General features: G+C 34.6%; 1 protein-coding gene across 11 annotated transcripts in view; it reads right to left on the bottom strand.

Moving 5' to 3' along the window:
* GOLGA4 (golgin A4) overlaps positions 1-24652 on the bottom strand; it is a 95821-nt gene that overhangs the window by 56258 nt on the left and 14911 nt on the right. For 6 of the 11 annotated variants that reach the window (XM_023536949.1, XM_023536968.1, XM_023536872.1 and 3 more), the window contains 7 exons: positions 17978-18043; positions 10698-11012; positions 8221-8268; positions 5733-5789; positions 1778-1876; positions 1293-1422; positions 167-354 (listed from right to left, as the gene is read on the bottom strand). In XM_023536949.1, coding sequence (XP_023392717.1) covers positions 167-354; positions 1293-1422; positions 1778-1876; positions 5733-5789; positions 8221-8268; positions 10698-11012; positions 17978-18043 — 903 coding nt within the window. Of the gene's footprint in view, positions 1-166; positions 356-1292; positions 1423-1777; positions 1877-5732; positions 5790-8220; positions 8269-10697; positions 11013-17977; positions 18044-21850; positions 21950-24652 lie in introns of all 11 variants that reach the window. The other 5 variants (XM_023536838.1, XM_023536717.1, XM_023536775.1 and 2 more) reach the window with 2 other exon arrangements.

The raw sequence follows: 24652 nt of genomic DNA, 5'->3' as shown, positions 1-24652 counted from the left end.
TCTCAAAAGTATGGTGAATGCTCTGAAGCCTAGGGCACCTGAGTGCCCCCTCTTTGCTGTCTCTGGAGGAAGGGAGAAGGCTTTCCAGAGATGCTGCAGGCCACGCTGGGGCCTGTGGATTTAGCGTTATGGGGCTCCCGTAAACAAAACTCATGTGCTCTTTTACCTTCATCTTTTCTAGTTCTTGAAGTCTTTCATCTAGTTGTTCTTGCAGGGCTTCTTTTTCACTGGTTAAAAGTGTACATTGTTCCTTATGTGACTGAATTGTTTCCTTACAACGCTGCAGTAGATTCTCCTGACGCTTAACTCTTTGCTGAAGTATTTCCTGTGTTTTAGCAGAAGCTCCACCTCCCACTATTAACAATAAAACAAAAGCAAGGGCAGTCAGTATGGAACATAAAGGCTCCCTGGGAACACTTAACTCTGCTGGTACACAGGAGTGTATTCTTACCCCGACACACTGCTATCCTCTAGGCCAGATCAACAAGAGAGGGTCCTTTCCAGGGTCCCTTGTGTCTTAGCTCCCATCCCAAAAGGATTAATAAAGTACTCTTTCCAATGCATTCTAATCTCGTCCTGACAGAAGTTCTGGTAAATACAGCTTTCTCCATCTCCTTACACTTACGAATGACATTCTCATGCTCCAGGGGAATTTCAGGGCCCCTTACAGGTAGGTTGCTCAGATAGATACCTACTCTAGCTTTGGCTGGACCAAAAGTTGATCATAAATCTCTTTCAGAGAAAAAGCTGGTAAATAAAAGGTGGAAATTTCACTGAATATGTATTTCAAAGCCTCGAAGAGTAAAGGGGAACTATAAATGGATTTTTAAAAAAGATTTAATTATTTTCTTTTCCAGCTAGAAAGCTATAGATAGGGCAAATACAGGCATCTTTGAATGTAGAAATACATAAGCAATATTACTTAAAAACTTATAAACAATTACAAATAGCATATTCATTAATCTTGAATAGAAGTAACCTGTTTATATGAAATCTAGCTACTGTTATCAATAAAACAGTATAATATAATAAATTGATTTCAATTACAACAAAAATGTAGTGCTACTACTTGCAGACTTTCAAGTCTTAAAACAATTACTTAGTTACTTTCTCCTGAATAGCAACAACAATAAACAAAGAACAAAAAAAACAACAAAAACTCTTGCATCTTTCTGGAAATGTTAGGATCAAGGACATTTCTATCTCAGCCCATATCTACTAACTCATGCCCTAGAATCTCTCAACATCCTCCTCTAGCTTTTAAATTAACATTTTGACAAGATGAAGCTTACCAACTGGCTCTACAACACTCTCTGTATTCTCTTTAGTGACATCTTCGGCCTGTGGTTCCATCTGAGGGAGTGGTTTTGGTAAATCGACATTCATCGGGCCATTTCGTAACCGTTGTTTCAGCAGAGAAACCTAAAAAAAAGTTCTTCATTAGAAAAAAATGATTCAAAAGAAACTATGGCAGTAGGACTTTCTTAAAAAAAAAAAAGAGGATAGAGTAAATGGTATCCTTTTTGCTATATTGAAGGAAAAAAATTAAAACAAAAAGTTTCCTTTCAATGCAGTTTTTGTTTATATTTGCTACTTTCAATGACATCATAGTTAGCCAAAAGACACAATAAATCAACAATTATCCTTAAAGTTAATTGAAGAAAAGCAACGAGTTTTTTAAATAGGCCATTTTTTTAAACATCTGGAAATTATTACACATCCCATTACAACTACTTTATTTTTCTTTATCCAAAAATTCCACACTTTTAATCTTTACCTGAGTCTGGAGAACACTAATATACTGATCTTTTTCCTCTAAAGAAGCATCAAACTCCTCTTGGAGATGTTTTTTAGCTTGTTGGTCCATTTGGAGCTCCTAAACATAAAGGATTTTATAGGAAGTTTTCAGCACAAAACCAAAAATACAAACTTGAAGTTTTCAAAGTAAAAACATAATCAATCCACACTTGCATTTCTCTTAAGTATCAGCAACATTAAGAATAATTAGCATTTAAAACATTAGTATTTACACGAGCAAAGAATTTTGTTCCTTAAAGAATATGAAGATCCAAGAAGAGATAGTATGTTTTTGTAGCTATGACTCCTGAATTGATAATGTGGAGAGAATTTAAAAAATTAATTTCTTAAGATAAAAGTAAAACTTCATCCTACTTTAAGACATCTTACTACTGTGCCATCTTACATTCACTTGATCGAAAATTAAATGGCCCATAAAGCCTTCCTCCTCCGAATACACAAAAGTGTTCAATAGCCAAAATCAGAAGGTTCCTCATCTGTAAAATGCAAAGGTTCAACTAGTTGATCACCAAACAGTAAAATTTCAAGTTCCTGAAATTACTAAAAATGTGGCTTTCTTTCGGTCATTAAAGAGCCTTCCTAACTAAATCCAATGATTGTTACCCGTCTGCCACACGAGTCACCAGTAATTACCTCCTCAATGTCCCTGTCTTCCTTGGCTTCGGGGCTCCTCTCTAGAATCCTGAGTCTCCTCTCTGTCCTTCATTGATTCTATAAGCATCAACTCCTCTGGGCTCAGTCCTGTGTCCTCAGTTCTTCTCCCTTACATGTACTCCATTGGAATGCTGGGGATTAACTTCTAGAACATTTTAGATATCCCATCAGAACCCCTCTATTTTTCTGGGATTCCTACTTTTCTTACCTCAAGTCTTCCTCTGACTTGATCCATCCCTCACATATTTGCTAGAAAATTTTCCTCGAATAATATTTTCAAAGATTTATATGCAACGCCCTCTTCTTATATTGTTTCAAATTTACTAATTCTCAGAACACTGAGGCATTAACTGCCTGGCACTCACTGTCCTTTTTCTCCACCACACCCACAATGCCCAAGATCTCCAGCACATTATTTACTGTTTCACTAAAAACTCCTGTCTTGACTTCCCCCCACAGCAGCAGTCTCCAGATGCTGGTCTTCGGATGAGAACATGTCCAGAATGAAGTTTTAATCCATTCATGGTGGAAGAAACAGAGGAAAATGTAGAGAGTTTTTAGCTTAGATCTAAATCTTTCATTTAAACAACTATACTTTCTTCTGAGTATATGTACTTCCTAATTTTTTGTTATTTAAAAAACCCTCCTTTCATGAAATAATAACAAAAGAAGAATCTGGTTCCTTATTCTTGATGTATATACTTGAAAAGAAAAAAAAAAAAAAGCAGCCCTATGACAATTCTTTCTCCCATTTCTGAAAGGACCTGGAGTTAATTTTTCAGTCCATGAAATCCAACAGTCTGAAAAACATTGTCCTCCATGACTTTGCACAGGCCACTTCTTTAGTCTGGAACCTCTGCCCATCTCCTTAAAGCAATGCAGTCCTTTACTTTCTTTAAAATTCACTTCTGCAATTTTCTACATCCTACATACTAGACTCTGTTACACAGCATCCCTAACAGCACACAAATATGCCTCAATTTACATTATGGTTCTCAGGTTCTGAATGTTTTTCTTAAAAATTCTAACAACTTGACTAAATCCTTTCCAAAACAACAACAACAACAACAACAACCGATGCCAAGTACTGATTCTAAATCCAATCTTAAAATTCAGAATCTTACTAGGGGGAAAAATCTGCACGTAAGCCACTTCGAGATGAAAAACTATGTTCAATATTTACTATCATCTGACGGTTTATATATTAACCTCCATCGCCCAAACTATTTTGTTAAAATGTAAGCCTATGAGAGAAAAGTAACTCTTTCAGAAATCCCAATAAATATATTTCCAGATTAGATTTAAATTAGTAATTGTTAAAAAAATATTTTCAACCTAGTTTGTCACTGAATATAGTCAATAATGCTCCCTTCAGTTAACTGATTAAACTAATAATCCCTGTTCAAGTCATGGGAATAAGGGACTGAAGTATAATATAATTGAACTTTTTAGTAAAATAATAAATGGCTCTATAATATTATTAAATATGACAACTAATACAATAATTCTCCTATTATTGACCACTTAGATGGTTTCTAAATTTTGGCAAACCTGGGGTTAACATGTTTATGCATAAATTTTGCAAGGTCTTTCTGATTATTTCCTTAGAGAGAAATTCTGATGAGTAGAATGTATCAAATACCTTTAACTGTTGCGCTATTTTTTATCTCAGCCCAATGTTATCCATTATGTTCAGAGCTGATTTCAAGCTGCAAAAATGAACCCTCCCTCCCTAAAAATCAGCTCCGAGAACAGCAACTGCTTATAATGAATTGCATCTGGGTGAGCCTGGAAAAAGTACACACTATACAGACAGCAGGACAGAGAAAGGAAGAAACATCTAAGACAATGTCTTCATTTATTCCCCATTTAACTGGCCCTAAAAGGGAATAAGAGAGTCCTATCTACTTAGATGAGCTCATAATTTACATAGCATAATTACCACTTTCTCATAGCATGATATTCCTGTTTAATATCTGTTCATGTTATAAGAGTCAAAAACAGGCAAAAAAAAAAAAACATTACAGGGTATCTACTGGTAATGCTTTTACTTTACTTTTGCTTCTTTATCTGATTCATTAAAAAATAACTAATATGCTAGATATTGACATAAGACATAATATTTGTTGATACAGAACAAATGTTCTGTTTTGTCTGTCCTCCAGAAAATACTAGGAAAGATTTTGGATTCTATTCATGCATATGTTCATAACCACATGGGGAAGAAATAAAATACTAAAAAACACTTTCTGAATGTCTTAGTATAGCAAAATAATTATACTCAATCTGGCCTATCTAAATCAAGAAAGTACTAATGAAACTTTGCAAAGCTTCTATTCAGACTTTAATCACAAAGAAACAAAACATTTTATGACTTATATCACTTTAAATATTTAATTAAGTGGTAATCATGACCATGGGTTATATTATTTAGTTGAAGGACATTTTTCTCTTCATGAACAAAATAAAAAGTACCCAAAACTCTCACTTAACCTACTTAGTATTTACATATTAATTACAGGATAAATTTTTCTTTAAGTAACTGGAACCAGGTTATGTAACTGGTTATGGTTGAAAAATATATCTTAGCTAGTACTAAAACTTGTCAATCTGTGGCTCTAATATGTATTTCCTAAGAAAAGAAGATAAAGTTACTTAATAAAGTTATGGATTTGTATGATACTATATCCATTAGTTCTGTATTACCTGTCACTTCAACCCCTTCACTAGCTCCCAGAAAGGGGACGCAGAGTTGCAAAGGGCCTTCTTTGAAGAGTTAGCACACCTACTTCTTACTACAGATCGTGGCAGGGGATGCCTTTTAGCCAATTCTCTCTCATAGTTTTCTAAGTCCCTTAATGCCTACAACTGAATAGAAGAGCTTAGCTGGGGCCTGCTAGCAAAGCAGGCCTTTTCTCTTTTCTGATATGGAAAGAATGCCTAAGAATGCTGGTTTCGTCGTTTAAATTAGAAAAAGGATAGATAGCCTTAGACGTTGCTACTGACTGTTTATGCAGGGAAATGATAGTCTATTGCTAAGTAAGACAATTTTATTTCACTAATTCCACCAATGACATATACCTAAGGAAAACCACAGAAATAAAAACTGTAGGAATTGATCCCTGGTCTTGTAGGCGGGGCTGGTTAGCTATTATTATAACTAATGAAATGCATATGAAACTATCCCAGCAAATACAATAGTTCTGATAAATCTGAGAGATTTAATTACTATTTTCAACATACTAATCACTACAACTTACCTCTCTTAATTCCGCAACTCTCCGAAGTGCTTTATCCTGACTCTGACTTAATATACCCTTTAAATAGAAGGAAAAAATGCTGATTTAAACAACTGCATGACATAGTAATACAAAGCAAGTAAAAAATAATTATTTCTATAATATTACAACCGTTTATCCAAAAATAACCTGAGGACTGCAAATGTTAAAGATATGACCATACTGGAAATTTGCTAAAAGTTAAATTGTGACGTTACAGAACTGTTCTGCATCCTGGTTGTGGTAGTAGTTACACAAATCACATGCAAAACAGACAAAAATCAATTAATTCTACTATACGTTAATTTTAAAAATAAATTTTTTAAGTTAAATCGAACTCCAAATGCAATTTATTTCATTGTAGTCTGTGTGGACCTAAGTCAATTACCAGTCTGTTCTAAAGGTTTTTGTGACTTAAAAACAAAATAGTCCTTTTCTATATTAAAAAAATGTCCAAGAGAAAACTGCAAAGAGAGCTATATAGATTGCTAAATTAATAGTCATACATAAAAATCAAGAAGCTAAAAGAGTAATATTAAAAGATGAAATGATTCATCGTTTCCTGAGGAGGAGATAAAATAGGGATGGGTGCTTTACACTAGTGAGGAAATTAAACCTAAAAAGTTACGGTCTATGCAAATAAAGTAACTGTATATTCTTGTACACTATAAATACAGAGAGGTAAAGAAATGGAGTGATCTAAAGCTTCACTGGTTTGTGTGGACTAACAATAAAATCAAGGGATACAGGTAGGCAAAATCTGCTTACAACCCAGGGGAGTGTGACTTAGCTCTATTTGTGGGGCCTTCTAAGTGAATAAAACAAATACCAAAGGCTTTTTCTTTTCTAAAGCCATGAACACAGATTTTTTTTTTTTTTGGCATCATATATAAATTTTTAAATGCAGACAGATGCAACACTGAGAACGATGAAAAACTGCAGTGCATTATTTAGAAGTACGCGCTCTGCAATCTAACATCCAGAAAGTGGATCCCGGTTCTCCTCCCTACCTCTTAGAAGCTGTGCAACAATGAACAAGTCACTCTTCCTCTGTTTCCTCACAGGAAAGGTTTAAGGACTAAATATACCAAAATGTCTGGCACCTAGTTAGAGCTGAATAAATGTTAGCTAATATGAACAGCACTGTTATTAGGGTTAGCAGTACTTACAATTTTAATTTCACTGGATCTATTAAAAGGATGTTTGTCTATTTAATAAACAGATTTCTAGGCATGCAGATATGGGCATGTACACACATGTAGAAAAGACCATAAATCACTGAACTTTATCTTTTTCCAACATCCTTTATATTAGGGACTATGTAACCACAATTGTCTAGTGCCACTTAGTGGTAGGAACGCATATACCTAGAAATAGAAATCTGTAGACAATTCATAGAAACACAAGGTATCCACAGAACTTAGGAATAAGACGACCTTTTGAGAATGAACTTACAGAGTATTAATAATACAATGGATTAAATCAGAACTCACTTGATAGAACTCATGTTTAAGAAAATACCAAAAAAAACTAAAAACTCTTTGTAATAATCTAACTTTCACATTTGTTATGGACAATTAGAACACTGAATCGGCAATAAATAACTGGTGGTGGCAATCTGAACTGATTATATTCCATACCAAAGCCAGAAAATGTATGTTGTACTTGACAGATTAATATTTATGGCAGATTAAATATTTCAAAATAATGTACATGAGGAAATTAACTAATTTTACCAAAACTCATTTACAAATAACTTGGTTATGTAACTAACTTTTGGTTAGTGTTTTAAATGGCTCAAAATGATAAACTGTTTTAAATAACTTCTACTGTAAAAAAAATACTATACTTTATAAATAACACAGCAAAATGAGAGCACCATTTGAACTGGACCAGATAATTCCCCTTAGCTCTGATGTGTGATACCTGGTGGAAAATTTCTGACCATGAACAGGATGACGCAGTAGGGTCGGGGGGAGGTCACCTAGAAGAGCTACAATAGCTTCCTCTCTCCACACTGGAGAGCTTTCCAAGCAGCAGCCTCAGGAAATAAAAAGAGAGGCTACTTGGGTTCGGACTCTGATATAATAATAAAAAACAGATGTCTGCAGGTACTTAAAAAATAGAAGAAAAAGCTTTGAAAGTTTTGTGTCTCTTTACCACTAAAACAGAGATGCAACCTGCAGACTGAGACACTAAGAAACATGCTTGGAAGAGACAAACATGCCTTAAATCTAAACCTCTTAAGCACTGCAGGGATCCAAAACTCAAGGAAGCCCATCCCTACTAGAGGTAAAATCTCCGGGATCTCTCATTTACTCTCTTTATCAAATCCCCAATAATGGTAAAGAAGGTTAAATACTTTGATTATATGGAGAATTATTATAAGTGAGAATTAGAGCTTTATTACCATAAGACCTTAATTTTAAAATTAGGTATGAATCAATATCACAGCCAACAAGTCACTTACTTGGAGCTTTTTCTTCTCTCTCTGAAGCATCTGATAAGCTGTAACAAGCTAAAATGAAGAAAAAGTCACCAATAACATTAGTCATTCCTAGATAAATGCAATTATTCTAAACTCTGCTAAAACATCTTGTCATAAAAGTCAAAAAATAACTCAAAAGAATCCTTTCATAGACAATTCAATCTAATTAGATGCACGTACAGTCAAAACTAAATAACACAGGAACTATATTTCTAAAAAATAAAAAGAGAACTTGACTCTACACATTAACTATCTATTTGACTTTACCTTAGGTACACGCCTATTTAAATTTCAGTACCTAATTCACAGGTGGGGATTAGAGCTAACTTGCCTAAAAACAGGAGATTACTCTCAAACTTTAGTCACAGACCAGTACCATCAGCAACAGCATCACCTAGAGGGAGCTCACTAGAAACAGAAATCCTTGGACCCCACCCCAACTGACTGACTGCGAATTGAGGGAGGAAGAATAGAAAGACAGCATGTGTGGTTTAACAAACTCTCAAGGTGACTTTTTGTTCGGAGTATAAGAGACCATGTAACTGCTCTCTAAAAGTTCCTTCTGGTTATAGGACCTAAGACTGGCTGTGTAAAAATGTGAGGAAAAGAACTCACAACCAACAGATAAAAACTGGTTATTTAGGTCCTAGAGAAATGTTTGGTGACTTAATATAAATAGGATATTTTACCACTCTAGCACAACTTGATGTAATTATGAATTAGCAAATCTTTTAAAATCTATAAATGATATAGCATCACTCATCTGAAGGCTCAGCACATGGCTCCCGTGAATTATTTGGCCCCTAATTTAGAAGTGCTAGTGGTGTCTAAAGAGACAGGCTGCAGCTTTAGGAGGAAGCACTCCCCTATTCTGAGCCTTGCCATCTTCCTCGAAAGGCTGCTGTGTGCCCCCAAATGCCTCTACTGATATCTTGAGTAAAGAGGCAGGTAGCACTGGAAGGTAAGTTGGCAACAGAGATTAAAAATATAAAAGACAAAATTCTGCCTAAGACCCATTCTATTACCTTAAGACCAGATAGGTGAGAAAAGGTAAAGAAAGACTACGGGCTCTTTTCATCCCTAATTAGATGCATAACTCTACCTGAGGTAGCACAGAGGAGTAGAAACAACCAAGATCTAGAATCAAATCCAGACTCTGTCAAATGCTACCTATGTGACCTTAGGCAAGTTACCTAATCTCTATGATTAAGTCTATGAATCTCTAATCCCTAGTCCACAAAACAGAGCTAATTAAGATCTACTTCACACAGAAGATGCAAAATTAAATGGCACCATAAATACAAAATGCATAGTGTCTTGCACACTTAAATACTAATTATACTGTTGCCCCAGTTTTAAACCTAAAAGCCATGGGTTAGTGAAAATAACAAGTCTTAACAAACAAAAATCAAGACCATTATTTACTTTGATAGAAATAAAAAATTAAATTTTAAAGAAAAAGGCTGCGTGATTCCACAGTGCCTCATGAAGATACAGGGCTCTATTTATATCTCCGGGTTCCAGACAGCCAATAGATTTTAGCCTAATAATACCTTCCTCTTTTGTCAGTACTTTATAGTTTTAAAAAGATATTCTATATATTTCATCTAGGGGTTTTTTTGTTCTTTTTAGCTGCAGGGTAAACTACCCATACTGTAGCTATAAATGGAAATAGAAGTTCTGGCTAACTTTATAGGCTAACCTTGAATTTATTACTCATTAATTAAAATTTACTACAATGCTGATTTACAAAGTGTTAAGACAATACAACGTTAGGCATTGTTTAAAAAAAAAAAAAGCCATGGGCAACTTGCTCCAGAAAGATTTTCCTTAGGAAGAATTGTTTTAACTGCACAGGATGGGGAGGGAAACCAATACGATTCAGCCCGAAGGGTAGGCGCTATGTTCTTGAAGAACTAAAAAGAGAGAAGGAGCCTACTACATACACTTCCTTCCTCTCTTAGACCAAACAGAGAGCATTATCCCCTAGGGGGTCAGCAGTAAAAGGACTTCTTGGGGTAAAGTTTAAATGTAGGTACAATAATGTGCCAGAAAATCAGACTACTTAAAACATAATTGGGGTCAGTAAATATGGGAATCTGTTTGGCACAAGAGGTCACGATGGAACCACAGCACTTGAAGGATGACAGGGTGGGTATGTGAGAAGGAAACGACGAGCTCTGCACTGGACGTCCAAGCAGAGCAGCGCAGAATGTGACAACCAGACGGTTACGAACAACAATTTCCAAAATTTTACTAAGAGTCTCGCCAAAGAGCCTCTGTACCGCTGAAAGTCTTTAACCAGATATTGCCACAGATTACCCACTATTAGTTACCAGCATACCTGGTTAAGGGAATTGACAGTTTGGCCACCCACAGGAGTAAAAGCCACGTAGTAATATGAATTAGAGAACCAGGAAAAGAAATTTTCGTTCAGGCAGAAATGCCATTACTCCTACCTCAGAACATTTTCCTTTGTAGTTATTCAACCTTTGTTCCATTCTTCGCAGCCAATGAATCAACTGTTCTTTGTTGAGGCTGTCTAAATTCCCTAGTGAGTCTTCGGCCTCACTCTCCATATCAGATGGTGGATCAAAGGTGGCAGCAGAAAAGTCCAGGTCAAGTGTAGTCAGGGACTCTCTAGAAGACGTTCGTACCAAAGACTCTTTAGAAGAAGATCGGAATAGAGATTCCTTTATTGGACTTCGAAACAAAGACTCCAAGGAAGGCACCCGGAGCTGGAGCTTCTGTGCAAAAGACTGCGTGTCACCTGACTGTAACCGAAACCCAACAGAACATGTGGGTTAAAATACACGTTAAGACTTCTATTATTCCCTATCACCAGCAAGAATCTATTAAAAGCTCTACAAATTCAACTAATATTCCAACAAGAGACACCTGGTTATTTCTGAAAAAAGTGCTGGACCTGGAATCAGAGGACTGGGATGTGGGTCCCAGGTTTGTCACCGAGCAGTGGAATGACCTCCACTAAGTCACTTCCTTTCAGTTTCACATCTATAAAAAAGAAAGAAGTCATATTTTCCCAGCTGACCTCACAGGTGTGCTGTGAGGATCTGTCCACTAAACAGTAAGATTTCTGGAGGCAGTGACCATCTGTATCACTGGTACATAGCCAGTGTCTAAAATGGGGTATATATTTGATTTGTGGCTAAAATCAAGTAGATTTTATCTGAAGTCTTTATGGAAACATTGACTCTTGATCATTCTTTTCAACAAAAGAGGAGTATGAGGAGGGCAGGGGGACGGTAATGTGTAGCGAGTCCATTTTGTTCAATAAGAGAATGGCGGCCAGAGTTGGCTTGTGACATCCAACACTGCTCTACTTACCATTCTGTCTACTGGGAATAGAAATAAGCATTAAAAACCATGAAGGGCAGTTAAAAAGTCTAAGCTAGAGTTCTTCTGCACAGATCAGTAAGTCTGATGTTAGAAACAGTAATAAGCAAGAGCTATTCTCTTAATTTGAATAATAACACATTAATTTGAATAAAAACAATGAAAAGCAATATAACATAATTCAACAAACTTGTGAGTGGCATTATTTTGTTCAGGTGACAGTAGTCAGTATTAAACAGGGGGTGTTACCTAGAAACTCACTCTCATTAGTGCAGCAAGGTCACTACAAGATCTCAATGATGCCAAGAATGAAATGCTCAGGGGAGACTGAAGTCACATGTAGGCAAAGATTAAAGGAAAACATAAAGATTCTCTTTAGTACACAATGTGAAAACCAAATCAGGAATACTTTACTTGTGGATTTTAGAGATTAATAAGAGTATTTGTCAAGGTGGGAGTAAGAAAGGATAATGTGCCCCACCCCTTCATAGGCACAGGGATTTGTACATGTTGTTTATAACAATAAAAACTGGAAACAACCCAAATGTTCACCACTAGAGGATACATTATATAAATTACAATATATGGAAGGAGGTTCAAGAGGTACTATTAAATGGAAAATTTTTAAGTTATAAAACAGTATGTACATTAACTCATTTTGATTTAAAGTAATTACACATACTTTTTAATTTATATGTATGTTTACACAAATACCCTTAGAATCAGGTCATTAAAGACAAACACAGAAAGTTAGCAATGAGTGGTTCTGAATGGTGAGATTTTAGGTGATTTTTATTTTTATACTTTCTTATACTTCCTAGTTTTTTTTTTTATAATGTGCAAGGTTTATCTTTATATTGGTGAGATGGAGATGGTCTTAAGGGAAAGGAGGGACCCTCATGTTCTACTCCTGACCCAAGCAAAAAGCACCTTTCAGTTCATCTAATCTTGTATACCGCTCTAGGTCAAACAAGTGAAGCAAGTTTGAATAATACCAAAAGTAGATGTTATTTAAGGGTCAGTAAGAAGCTAATAAACAATATCAAAGACATGTATTTGCAGAAGCTGACAAACTTAATATCTGCCATATCTACTATGGTTGGGAGTAACATGTTTGAGTGTAGTGATTCAGCCCATGGGCTGTCCAATAAGGCCACCTAGATTCAAATCTTGTCTTCACCACTATGTTACTTATCCTCACTAGTTTTGTTTCCCCTTCTGTAAAACGGGAATAAAAAAAAATTATAATATTGATAATACTCATATGGGTATTACAAGGACCGAATAAGTTAATACAAGCCAAATGCTTAAAATGTAGCAAATACTCAATAAATGTTAATAATTATCATTGAGAAAGAAGTTAAAACAAAAGACAAACTTACTAATAAGAATGTCCTTCACAAGCTTATTTGGCAGATTCTTCTGGTTATATGATGCAGTAGCCAAGAACACAAGTTAAAAGCCAGACTTCTTAGGCTTAAGTCTTAGTTCTACCTTTTACTGGCAATATGACGTTGGGCAAGTTACTTAACCTCTCTGTGCCTCTGTTTCTTCATTTGTAAAATGGAGAAAACAATAGTACTCAACTCATAGGGTAGCTGTGAGGAGTAATAAAGTAATACATGTGAAGTACTTATAACCATGACTGGCTCAAGGTAAAGAGCAAATACTAGATATCACCTGATAGCCAATCTTCACTTCTACCTTTCCACCAGACACGTTTTATTCAGGGTAACAATATATCCAGGTAAAAACACTCACTTTCCCAAATACAAATTAAAGCCATAATGAGATACTACTGCTCATCCACCAGAATGACTAAAATTAAAACTACAGAAAATACCAAGTATTGGTGAAGATGTGAGCAATCCATTTTGGAAAACTATTCTTTAGTATTTACTAAAACTAAATACATGTACACTCTCTGAACCAGCAATTTCACTATTAAGTATTTACCCAATACAAATGTGTAAATATGTTGAACAAAAGATATGAACTAGAAAGTTAATTGCAGCATTTTTCAAAATAGTCCTGAACTTAAAACTACTGTTGATGCATATCGATAGTGGATAAACGAGTCTATTCACCAATGAAATACTAGACAGCAATGAAAATGTATGATTTATAACCCCATGCTAGAATATAAGGAATTTCACAAACTATTGAGCTAAAGAAGCCAGACACAAAAGAGTACATACTTTTGATTCCACTTAAATAAATTTCAAAAACAGGTAAAATTAACCTACAGTGTTAGGAGTCACGATAGTCATTACCTTTGAGGGTGAGAGGAGAGAGTGGAAGGGAGCACAGGGCTTCTGGGGTACTGGCAATTTGTTTCTTGATTTTGGGTGCTGGTTATAAAAGTGTATTTGGTTTGTGAAAATTCAGAAACTGTATAATAACGATATCATACTTTTCTCTATGTGTACTATATTTTGATATACAATACATTTCAATTAAAGGGTTTTTTAATTAGCTTTTCTCAGACTGGGGTGGGCCAGGTGCAGTTCAGCCAATAATGTGTACTATACGATAAGTGGAAATCTACAGGATGGAATCTTCTAGGAGAGATATTATTTTCCTGATAAAAAGAAATATGCCTTTTGTTCTTGTCTTCAGTTTTCCTTCCTGTCTGGAATGGAGATGCAATTCCTGGAAGCCAATTTGTGATTATGAGGATGAAAGGCAATGGTAAGGACAGGAAAAGTAAGGGGAGTCAGGGGACGAGAAGCTACAGGGAGAAGGGTCCTTAGTGACTGTTTACCTCCAAACCCTCTGGGAGTGAAAAACTAAACTCCCACTGGTACCAACTGTTGTCAGGTTTTTAGTACCAAAGATATTTACTGATTTATAATTCACTTAAAAAAAAAAAAGCTAATGAGGGTTAAAGAGGAGAAATGTATAAGTAAAAATAAATGAACACATAAGAGTTACTTTTAACTCCTTCCTGTCTCCCCCATTTTACCTTGTTTTCAATCCTTCCTTTTTATTTCCCAGTGTTCTTATTTATTCAGATCTTTATCCTCTATCAGTTGGATATCTGCAGCAGCCTTCTGTTCCCTTGCCTCAAATCTCTTACCTACACATCTACCCCTATCAGACTATCATCAGTCTGAAGGGTGGGGGTGGGGGTGGGGGGAGTTAAGGAGTTGGGTAAAAAAGGTGATGGGAAACATAGTCAATAATATTGTATACAGCTGTTCGACTGAACTGAACTGAACTCAAGATTGAGACTGGTTTAATGAACTATATAGAACAATCTACCAACCCAACTTTTGAAATGTGATACTTCCAGGGAACTTTCAGAGAAGGGAACTGTGGACGCTCAGAATGAGTCATCCCAAGATGTGCCTCTGTGGTATGCAGGTTGTTTTGAGCTAAAGGCAACTTTAGCCATAGGCTCAAGAGAAATTCTGCCCCTCCCTGAACTACCTAGAAAAACTTGAATTAGGGGCTTTGCCCATAATAAGCAATTATCATCCCTTTTGACCTATCCAGATAGGACAGGACAAACTTTCATTTACCAAGAAAGCATCAGCTTTTCCTATCATCCTGCAATGAGCCCTTGAAGCCCTCAAAGCACCTTACCTCATCCCTAGCTCAAGGTGTCTTATATACCTTTGTTCTCTTTCTATCTCTGAACCTCTCATGCATGTGGGGTCTCTCTCTCTCTCTCATGTTTCTGGGGCTCTCATGTATATGTATGTATTAAATTTGGTTATTTTCTTTTGCTAAAAAATATATTGTGATAAATTTTCACAGCAACAGATGATTACTAGACTTAGTGTGGTGATCGCACTGTAGTATATAAATGTTGAATCACTATATTGTATACCTGAAACTAACAAAATATTGTATACCAACTATACTTAAATTTAATTAATAAATTAAAAGAATTCCACCTCTTAAAAAAGCAAGAAGAATTAAGGGACAAATAGAGGAATGTATAGATGGACAGACCTGTTATTAAGCAAATATAATAAAGTAACAATGATAGAATCTAGGCAGTAGGTATACAGCTGTTCACTTTGAAGTTTCAAATTTTCTATATGTTAGGAAATTTTCACAATAAACTGTTGAAAGTAAAAGAAAAAAGCAGTATTCAAAAAAGCAACAAAAAATTCAAAATTCAACTTTAATACAATTTAAATTTTAAAATTCATAAAATGATTTTCAAAATGAGAATTCTCCCCATAATTAAAAAAAGCATGAGAACAATCATGTAAATCCCTGTGTTTTGCTCTATTGAATTTAATAAATTCAGTCCTCATTTTGCTATAATAGCATATAAATTCAAATGAAGCCATACATGGCAAAAAACTATCAGATAGAGTGGCGTTTAATGTCTATGATAATTCACAATACTATCAGTAACTAGCCGCTGGTCCTTGGGCAAATAATTTAAGATTTCACGTCTGATACTCATCTATACAATAAGAGTAATACAAATTCCTCCTAAGTTGCTAAAATACTAACACTATGATTCATTAAAACTATTTTACAGCTTTTCAGATAAAGATAAATGCTCAAATATTACCTACTGCTTTGAAAAACATTTTTCTCTACTATGTGGTGGCATATACTACTTTCAAATATCTGAGTTTTTTAGTCTGTTAGAAGTAAAAGGTCAACTCTCTAATTCTTTTAGAGATGAAGAATCGCCTTGATTAACTGAATATTATGAACTGCATTAAGCAACTTAAAAGTAACTGTATCTAACAGAAAATTTTCTAAAATAGATATACACTTTTATGCCTTCTTATATAAGGACAGTAAGTAATCTTTTTTAATGACATCTCTGCCACAATCATATAGTGTACGCCAAAACTACTGACTTACACAGGATGTTATACCTGGTAATAAGGGGGCCACAGGCTGCTATGCTTTACGAACTTCCAAGCTTGCTTTTTACCATCTCTTCTCCCTTGGTGTCAATTCTGATTTCCTACTGCTGTCAAGATGCCCAACCATGGTAAACACTCTACTCTCCCCATAGATATACATGGTTTCTAATTTGCTAACAATCAACAACCAATTTGTCAGAAATCTGTTTAAAAGTAAACAGACTCTGAGTGAAGACATCTTCTTGTTATGAGAATTAAATGAGATCATATATATAAAATGCTTAACAATACCTGATACAGAGTAAACACTCAGTAAATACTATCTTATTTTTTAGGAAAATATCTGTTGCTTTTTTTTTTTTTTAAAGAAAGTTCAAAGCCTTTAGTGAGCTGACTTCCTGAATATCATGTTCATTATTCGCCTTAATTAAAACTTAAACCTCTCCTGAATTTGTTATAAAGCTGGCTATTGTTCATTCTAGTTTTTGCATTCATAACTGTATTTAGTCTTTTTGGATTTTTCTATAAAAGAAGAAAATAAGCATTCTAAGTAACATTCTTTAACAATATTCCTTAAAGATCACTGGATCTGTCCAGTTCCATTTATACTGGTGCTTCTCAATATTTTACGCTTAGCTCATAGCATTTATAGAAAATGACGTATTTGTAGAGGACTTGGAATTAATTGGGGATGCTGCTCAAAGCCAGAGTTAATAGGCCCAGGGACCCAGACTATGACGAGAGACTGATGGGCCTCCCTGAAAGAAATACAGATCTCAGCTCATAGGTCATCTTTGCATGGAGTTTGGGGAGCTGTAATTTATACATCTGCTAGACAATACTTTAGAGTGAACAGTTTACATAATTTAGTTCATAAATCACTTAGCTCATAAGCTGTCTACATTCATGTTCCAGGTTCACAGAATTAGAAATGGTATTGCCCCACATTAGAGACCACTCAGAAAGCCAGGTTAATGAGAATAATCATTACTAAAGCCAAAGTAAACAAACGTTCATTTCAGTCATTGCTATCATTACAGTATTTTTAATGATTTTTTTTTTTTTGGAAGGAGTCAAAAGAATTAACCCCAATCTCCAAATAATTTTAAAAATCAAAGATAACCTAAATTCTCTAGTAGTAAAATACTTTGCTTTAGTGCATTTAAAAGCAAACTTTAAAAGAAATCCCATCTCCTTTTTATTCCTCTTCCAGATTATGTAACTCATACTCAATATGTCCTTCAATATTTCTTCTATTTTTTTTACACTACTATAAAGTCAGATTCCTCGTTTTCCAAAAGTTTTCTCTTTTCTGCCAATAATTCTTTAAATGAATAATCATGGAATCTTACATGACTGATGTATCTATAAAAACCACTTTCATTTAAAACTTTACCAAGAAACCACCAACAAACCTGGATGTGCCATGCATATTGTACCAAATGTTTGGACATCAGTTTCATTGTAAAGTCAAATGCTAATAATATAGATTGACCAACACTAAAATGACTTGCTCTTTTTAAAATTAAATAACACACCTGAGGAGTCATTGGTTCACTTCCATTAACACTGTCAGGAGATTTCGTGGCTTGGATAGATGCATTCTAAGAAAAAGAAAGAAACATTGTAAAGAAAAGGAACAAAAAACTAGTTATAAAACTGTTAAGAACGAAGGTCAAGTACCAAGACCTGAGGTATATTTATCTATTAAACAAAATTAGTAATTGTTCATTTATTAGAATGTTTTCATGCAAGGCAAAACAAGTCTGGTTAAGTATTTTAGAAAATTTATTTTGCTGTAATATATGTAACTAAATAGCAAAGATTAGTATGTAGCAAAGTTTATTTCAGGCTAATCACATACTTCTTCCTATTATAATGTCCCCAGATTTTTCCCACCACCACAAAATTAATATCAGGGATTCAAATAGCAAAACTCATTCAGATAGAAAACTATCCAGAAAAATAAGTAATGTTAGCTGTTCCCTACAATAAAAGAATATTCAAATTAAAGTTATTTGGGCTAAACTATAAAAATATCTTAGTAATAATAGAAATGCTTTATTCATTTGAAGCCAGCAGTATAAATGACATTGTTATGACAACTTTCAGAAGAACTTAGAATTAAAAGTATCTTCTTCCACATGGGAAAGGTTTTTGTTTTGTTCTGTTGGCATGATAAATGCTCCAAGTTAAGCAACATTCTAATGATTACATCAGACTGGCCTAGGTTTTGTGATAATGAATGAGCTTATTTGAGATGTAAAATTCTATAATGCATTCATAATACACTCAGTGTCTTAACTAAAATTAGAGCTTCAGAAGTAGCTCACGATAAAATAACTTCCACATTTTAAACAAAAGCATTAGACCAAATACTAGCCACTATGTTTCAATAACTTGGTCTTTAAATAGTACATTTCCCCTACAACTCTACAGCTGATCAAGAAGAGTCAAATACCTGATCTTCTTATTCTAAAAAAAAAAAAGTGGAGAAGGCACTCAGCTTTGCAAAAAAGTGTTCTCAAATTTTTGAACTCTCATTAGGTATATGATACTAAGAAATTATTAATTTTTAGGTATGGTAAATGTATTATAGTTATATATTTATCTTTCAGAAATACATACCAAAATATTTAGATAAAATTTCTGAAATTTTGCTTCAAATAATGCAACAGGGGTTGGGGGCGGCAGCAGCTGCATGTAAGGGGAGGGTGGTGGTATAGTTAGAGAAATGTAAAGGGATGGTGATAAGACAGCCATGAGCTATTCATTGTTGACACTCAGTAATGGATATTGGGGGAGAGGGGAGAATTCTTATACTACTATTATTACTATTTCCACTTTTGTAATGTGTTTGAATTTTTCTCTAATAAAAATTTAAATACATTCTCCCTCTAATATAAAAATTATCAAATTTTATCACTCCAAGAAATTCCCTTAAACTTACATAGGGGAGAAAGGTTGGAGGAACATAGGAAATAACTTTTACCTTCCTGTTCTCTGCCATTTTAAAGAATTAGAAGTTGCATACATGGCATATATTTGTGTAACACCATAATTAATGTTTTCCAATCCTAAAAATATACTACACATTATAAAATAAACAAAACATTTTATAGAGTATCTCAACTAGTCAATATACTGAAAAGTAATCATTAAATTATGGAGAAAAGAAAGGGCTCCATAAAACATTTAGGTTAGGAGGAAGAGTGTAAAGAGTTCATATTCTAATAAATTACTTCACACGTGATTGTAGTCTGTACAAAAAACTATTCCACAATTTGAAATATCACCCAATCAAATATAGCATAACATTTAAAAACTCTCTCTCCTTATATATATATCTAAATTTATATGTTATGTGAAATAGATGCAGGACAGCTAAGGGAAGTATTGGTCTATGTTACCCTATAAATTTAAATCAGGAATGTCTAGAAGCAAAATTATAGATTCTGTCACTACTTGTAATGACTTCTCCATTTCTGCCCAACAAACTCTTGCTCATCTTTCAACTTTCAAATGCCTCTTCTTTTGTGAAGCTTCTTATGACTTGCCTGAAGGGATAACACATTCCCTATACCTGTATTTTCTTCTATGAAGCCTTAATTCCTTTTACTGTAAGTATATGTTGATATATTTATCTCCATATTAACCTACAAACTCTGGGAGGGCAGAAACCTTGCATTTTCATCTTGGTCCCCAGGACCTAACATTTTGATGACTGTAGCAGAGGCTCAGTAAATGCTTGTTTAAATCCATATGCAGTTACTTCCGTCACTGTAAGGAGACATTCTGAAGACCTTTTCAGACAGAAGCCTAAAGAATTAGCTCTAGCTCAATACATGTCAATACTCAACAGTCACCAATACTTTCTCTTGAAGGCAGTTCTTAGGTAACAGGAAAATTCTTTAAAGTGCATTTAATTTAAAAGCACACACAGGTTCCCCGTCAAATTTGTCTTAAATTATGTTTTGTTCAATCTTTTAACAACTATTTATTGATGGTTGAGCATGAGGGATACAGAAATTTTTAGAATTTGGGGTAAAAAGCATTTTAAAAAAAAGAAAAATTGAAAAGTCAGCAGTTGGTGAACTTGTAATGATTTAGGCCCTCACTACATTTTTATTTTACTATAGGTTATGCTATGGTTTCTCTTTATCATGTGGAAAATACGTTTTCATCTGAACAAAACTAAATTTAAATAATATAATGAAGATTTTTAGTCTACTTCAATTACTTTAAAATAGTTCCAAAGCCTCCATTTAAAAATTACTAGCATTTTTCACAATAGGACAGGGCTCAATACAAATTACTTGTATGTACTTACAGAAGTGGGCCTAGGAAAAGCTCCTCTTCTTAAGTTTCTATTACTACTACATGAAGTGTAAAGTAATATCATTTTATGTTTTTAAGTAAATTGGTAAGTTATCTTTAACTAGGACTCCTATTCTCTCTCAAACCAGTTTTGAAAATAGTGAAGTGTTACTGGTACGCAGAATCAAGGAACATTTTTCCTGAGAGCCAAGCTAAGGCATCACTAGAACTGTGAGCTGCTTTTTTTCTAAAATCAAGTTTACAATGTAATTTAGGATTGCTACTGGCCATATACAGACCAAGTCTTTACTGGCGACATGGACTGAATACAGAAATGTTCTAATTTCATCATCAGCTTCTTAGTAAGTTAAACCAATTCTCGTTGTTTAAAAACACCTCAATCCCAGTTCAGTGTCCAGTCTAGCACCAAAAAACTATCTTGATTGGACAATCAAACATCTCTAAGTTTTAATTTGTTAAATTAAGTACTTAGATACTTTAGGAAAAAAGACCAATTTTCCAAAGTGAAATTATATACAAGATTCGAAATTGTATGAATTCAGTCAGTTGAAAAATAATGTAATGATTATTTCCTTTCAGCTGTTTAATACAGAAAACTGATACTCCCCCAAATAAGATGCTATTACTTATTACAGTAGAATCCATCTATCTACTTTGAGTTATTTAACTATGGATTTAGATACAATGCATTTTTTCCTAAAAATGTGAGTCGCATCTCAAAAAATTCTTGGCCACCTACGAATAGAACAGATGTCTAGTAATGCATACCTTTTTTTAGTCAAAGAGCAAACATTCCCCTAGGAGAAAACTTAGAGTTTAGACCAAGTAAAGGCAGTCTTCACTACATTAATGAAAATGGTGTTATTTTGTTGCTGTTAAAAAGCTACCAGAAAACACACCAGCCATCAGAATTTAGCGTTTTACTCTTGATTTTTTTAGAGCAGGGTTAGCAACAGGGCACTGAAGATGCTTGAGAGATGGTAAGTGACAAGCGACATAGGATCTGCTTCTAGAATTACCAAATTACTTTGCTTCCCCACAAAGGGAATGCAGAAAGCGGTGGAAGGACTCACCACACTGTCAGTCTGTGTTTTAGGCTGTTTGGAGGAATCCAAAGCAAAGATAGTATATTCAGAGAGAAAAGCGGGCTCTGCTATCATCCCGGCTAGTAGCTGTCTCATTCAGTGTAACAAGCAGAGGTATAAAAATAAAACAAATGATGAAAAACAAATCATAAGGGCATGTTGCAACCACATGCATGCACAACACTATAATGGCCTCGTACCACCACCACCACCACCACCACCTTCATTCCACCCCCCAAATAATAAGTTGCTGGGAAAGACCAGGAATGGAGATGAGTTGAGCTGCTTAGGATCTTAAAGCCCAACTTTAAACAACTTGCTCATTGGCGTATAAATGATATATGCAACAGGCACCACAGCACACAGCATGTATGGCAATTTGGTATGTCTACGACAATAAGAATACAAGCTTTTGCGCAGTGGCAGTATCGCAGTGGCAGTACTGTAGTCAATGAGGTTTATCCAAGGCGCGATTATTGCTAAGAACAATACATGGTAAAGAACACAAAGCCTTAGTATAGCATAAATATTGAAGCATTCATTTTTATACATTCAAAAAGATAGCATGGAAATTTGAGGGTAAAACATATAAAACTTTAATCACTTATCTGTACTTATATACAAGAATAGTTTTCTCCAATGTATACATAAGAAACTTTTGAAACTGGAATTTTTAAATTTTAGGGATAAATTCTATTATACTAGTTCTTCTGATTCTCTTCTGTGCTTCAGTTTTCTTTCAGAAACTGTACACTAGACACCAAAATATTAACGATCATGAATTAGATGTATAAGAGGTTATAATTAAAATGGACTTTTTTTTGACAGTGGAGGTTACACAAATATACACATGATCAAATGCACAGAACCAACCCCCCCTCCCCCGCCCCCACACACACATGCAATGAATACATGTAAAACTGGTGAAATCTGAATAAGCTCTGTGGTGCACACAGTTTACCAATGTCAATTTCCTTGTTTTGATAGTGTATTATAGTTTTACAAGATGTTACCTTTGAGAGAAACTGGGTAAGGGTACACAGGGTTTCCCTAAAAAAAATTTTTTGTAGCTTGCTGTGACTCTATGATTATTTTAAAATAAAAACTTTAAAAAACAGATCTTTTGAAATATTAACTTAGCAGTCAATGCATGTTATTATATGATATATAACTAAAAACATAGCAGAAAATAAACATCTGCAAAAGCTTAAGAACTTACACTTTTTTGTCTCAGTACTATAGAGTTATGGATCCTAACTAGAGCCTTACTAACTCTTCATTTGTCCTACATTACAGACCATCTTACAGATAGGACATTTTTTAAGTCTGCTGTTGTTATGTTAATAACTGGTACTCCATGGGTAGGATTCAAGACTTGACTTTATACTAAGTCTTAAAATTTAGTATTAGTAGTGTACTAAAATATACCAGTTGCCTGTTTGGCTCTAAGGAATCCTCCTATCCAATTTTTCACTCTTGCTGAAAATCTCTCCTGGGAACTAAGACCATGTTTTGAATGAATGTTATTTTAAGTTAAAGGCTATACAAATTCATTCTTCTTAGGCTTCCAAAGTTAATTTTTGAAACCAAGTCAATCTTGCTCACACAAGGAAATAACTTAAAACTGCACTTAATTAAGGGTATGTTTGAAATTTTAAGAGAAAAATACAAAAGCTAATTCCCATTATAGAAATATTGACCAACCGTTTCAAAAGAAGCTGCCAAACAACAACTTACACTCCAGCCCCTAGCCCTCGGAAAAGCAAATGATATCAAAACTAGTTTCCACTGATAGCTACCTCAAAGCCTAAGTTTTTCTCCCCACTTGTCCTTGTCAATTTCTTCTATGTCTGTGAAAGTCTCACCAGTATCAGTTCTCAAACATTCTAAATAACATTTTGTCTCAACTCAATCTTTTTCAAACTGTTCAAATTCTAATCCAAATCTGCTAAAAATTTAATTCACCTCCTCTTCTGTGTGGTCCTTCACTGCAGCCATCAGTTGAACTAACACTGATCGAAGTTTTAAGATTCTAAAACATTCATGAAGCTACCTAAAAACTCTTATCAGATGTGTGCTGAAAGTTTTCAATCTATCCTCCATATTTCTTACTCAAAAAAATATTTTTTTTCTGAATCTCTGTGTTTTGAGTGGGATTACTCAGTCTTCTCTTCGAATTACCTAATTTTCCCTTGAACTGGGACTAGTCTGAATTTCATTTTGATTTACAATTTTGTATAATTCTTTTTTTCATTTCCAGCATTTCCATCTGTTTCTTTTTCATATCTACCTAGTCTAATTTTGTTTTGTTTTGGCCTGTTTCTTCTCTATAATTTTATGTTCATAAGAAGATTACTTCATTTATCTTACTAAAGATACATATTTTAAAGTTGTTTCCAGATAACTCTATTATTTTAATTTTATTTGAAATAAATTTATATTCCAATACCTGTTTTTTAGCTGCCTTCTTAGCATTTGCTTTAGAATTTTTATGTACAGCCTCATTTTGAGACAGTATTATCTTTCTCCTTCCTTCTGTGCTCATCCTTCCTTATCCAGTCCTAGTTTCGGGTTTCCTGCCCTACAGCAATACAGGGGTTATCTCAGACTCAATCACTAAGCCAATGTGAGGTTTGGTTCATTTCTTGATCATGATGCCTCCCTAGGGACAGAAGCTTCTTTAATGGGCCACAGAGAACTCCAGGCAGCAGTTAGCGAAAGTTTTTTTCAACTTCTTTTTACCAGTGCTGGGAGCCCCACTTTAGCCCCTAGAGCTTGTAGCACTAAATC

The sequence above is a fragment of the Pteropus vampyrus genome, unplaced genomic scaffold, assembly GCF_000151845.1.
Source record: "Pteropus vampyrus isolate Shadow unplaced genomic scaffold, Pvam_2.0 Scaffold1, whole genome shotgun sequence".
Lineage (NCBI taxonomy): Eukaryota > Metazoa > Chordata > Mammalia > Chiroptera > Pteropodidae > Pteropus > Pteropus vampyrus.
The sequence above is the reverse complement of the archived record's forward strand: the minus strand, read 5'-3'. Positions and strand labels throughout refer to the sequence as shown.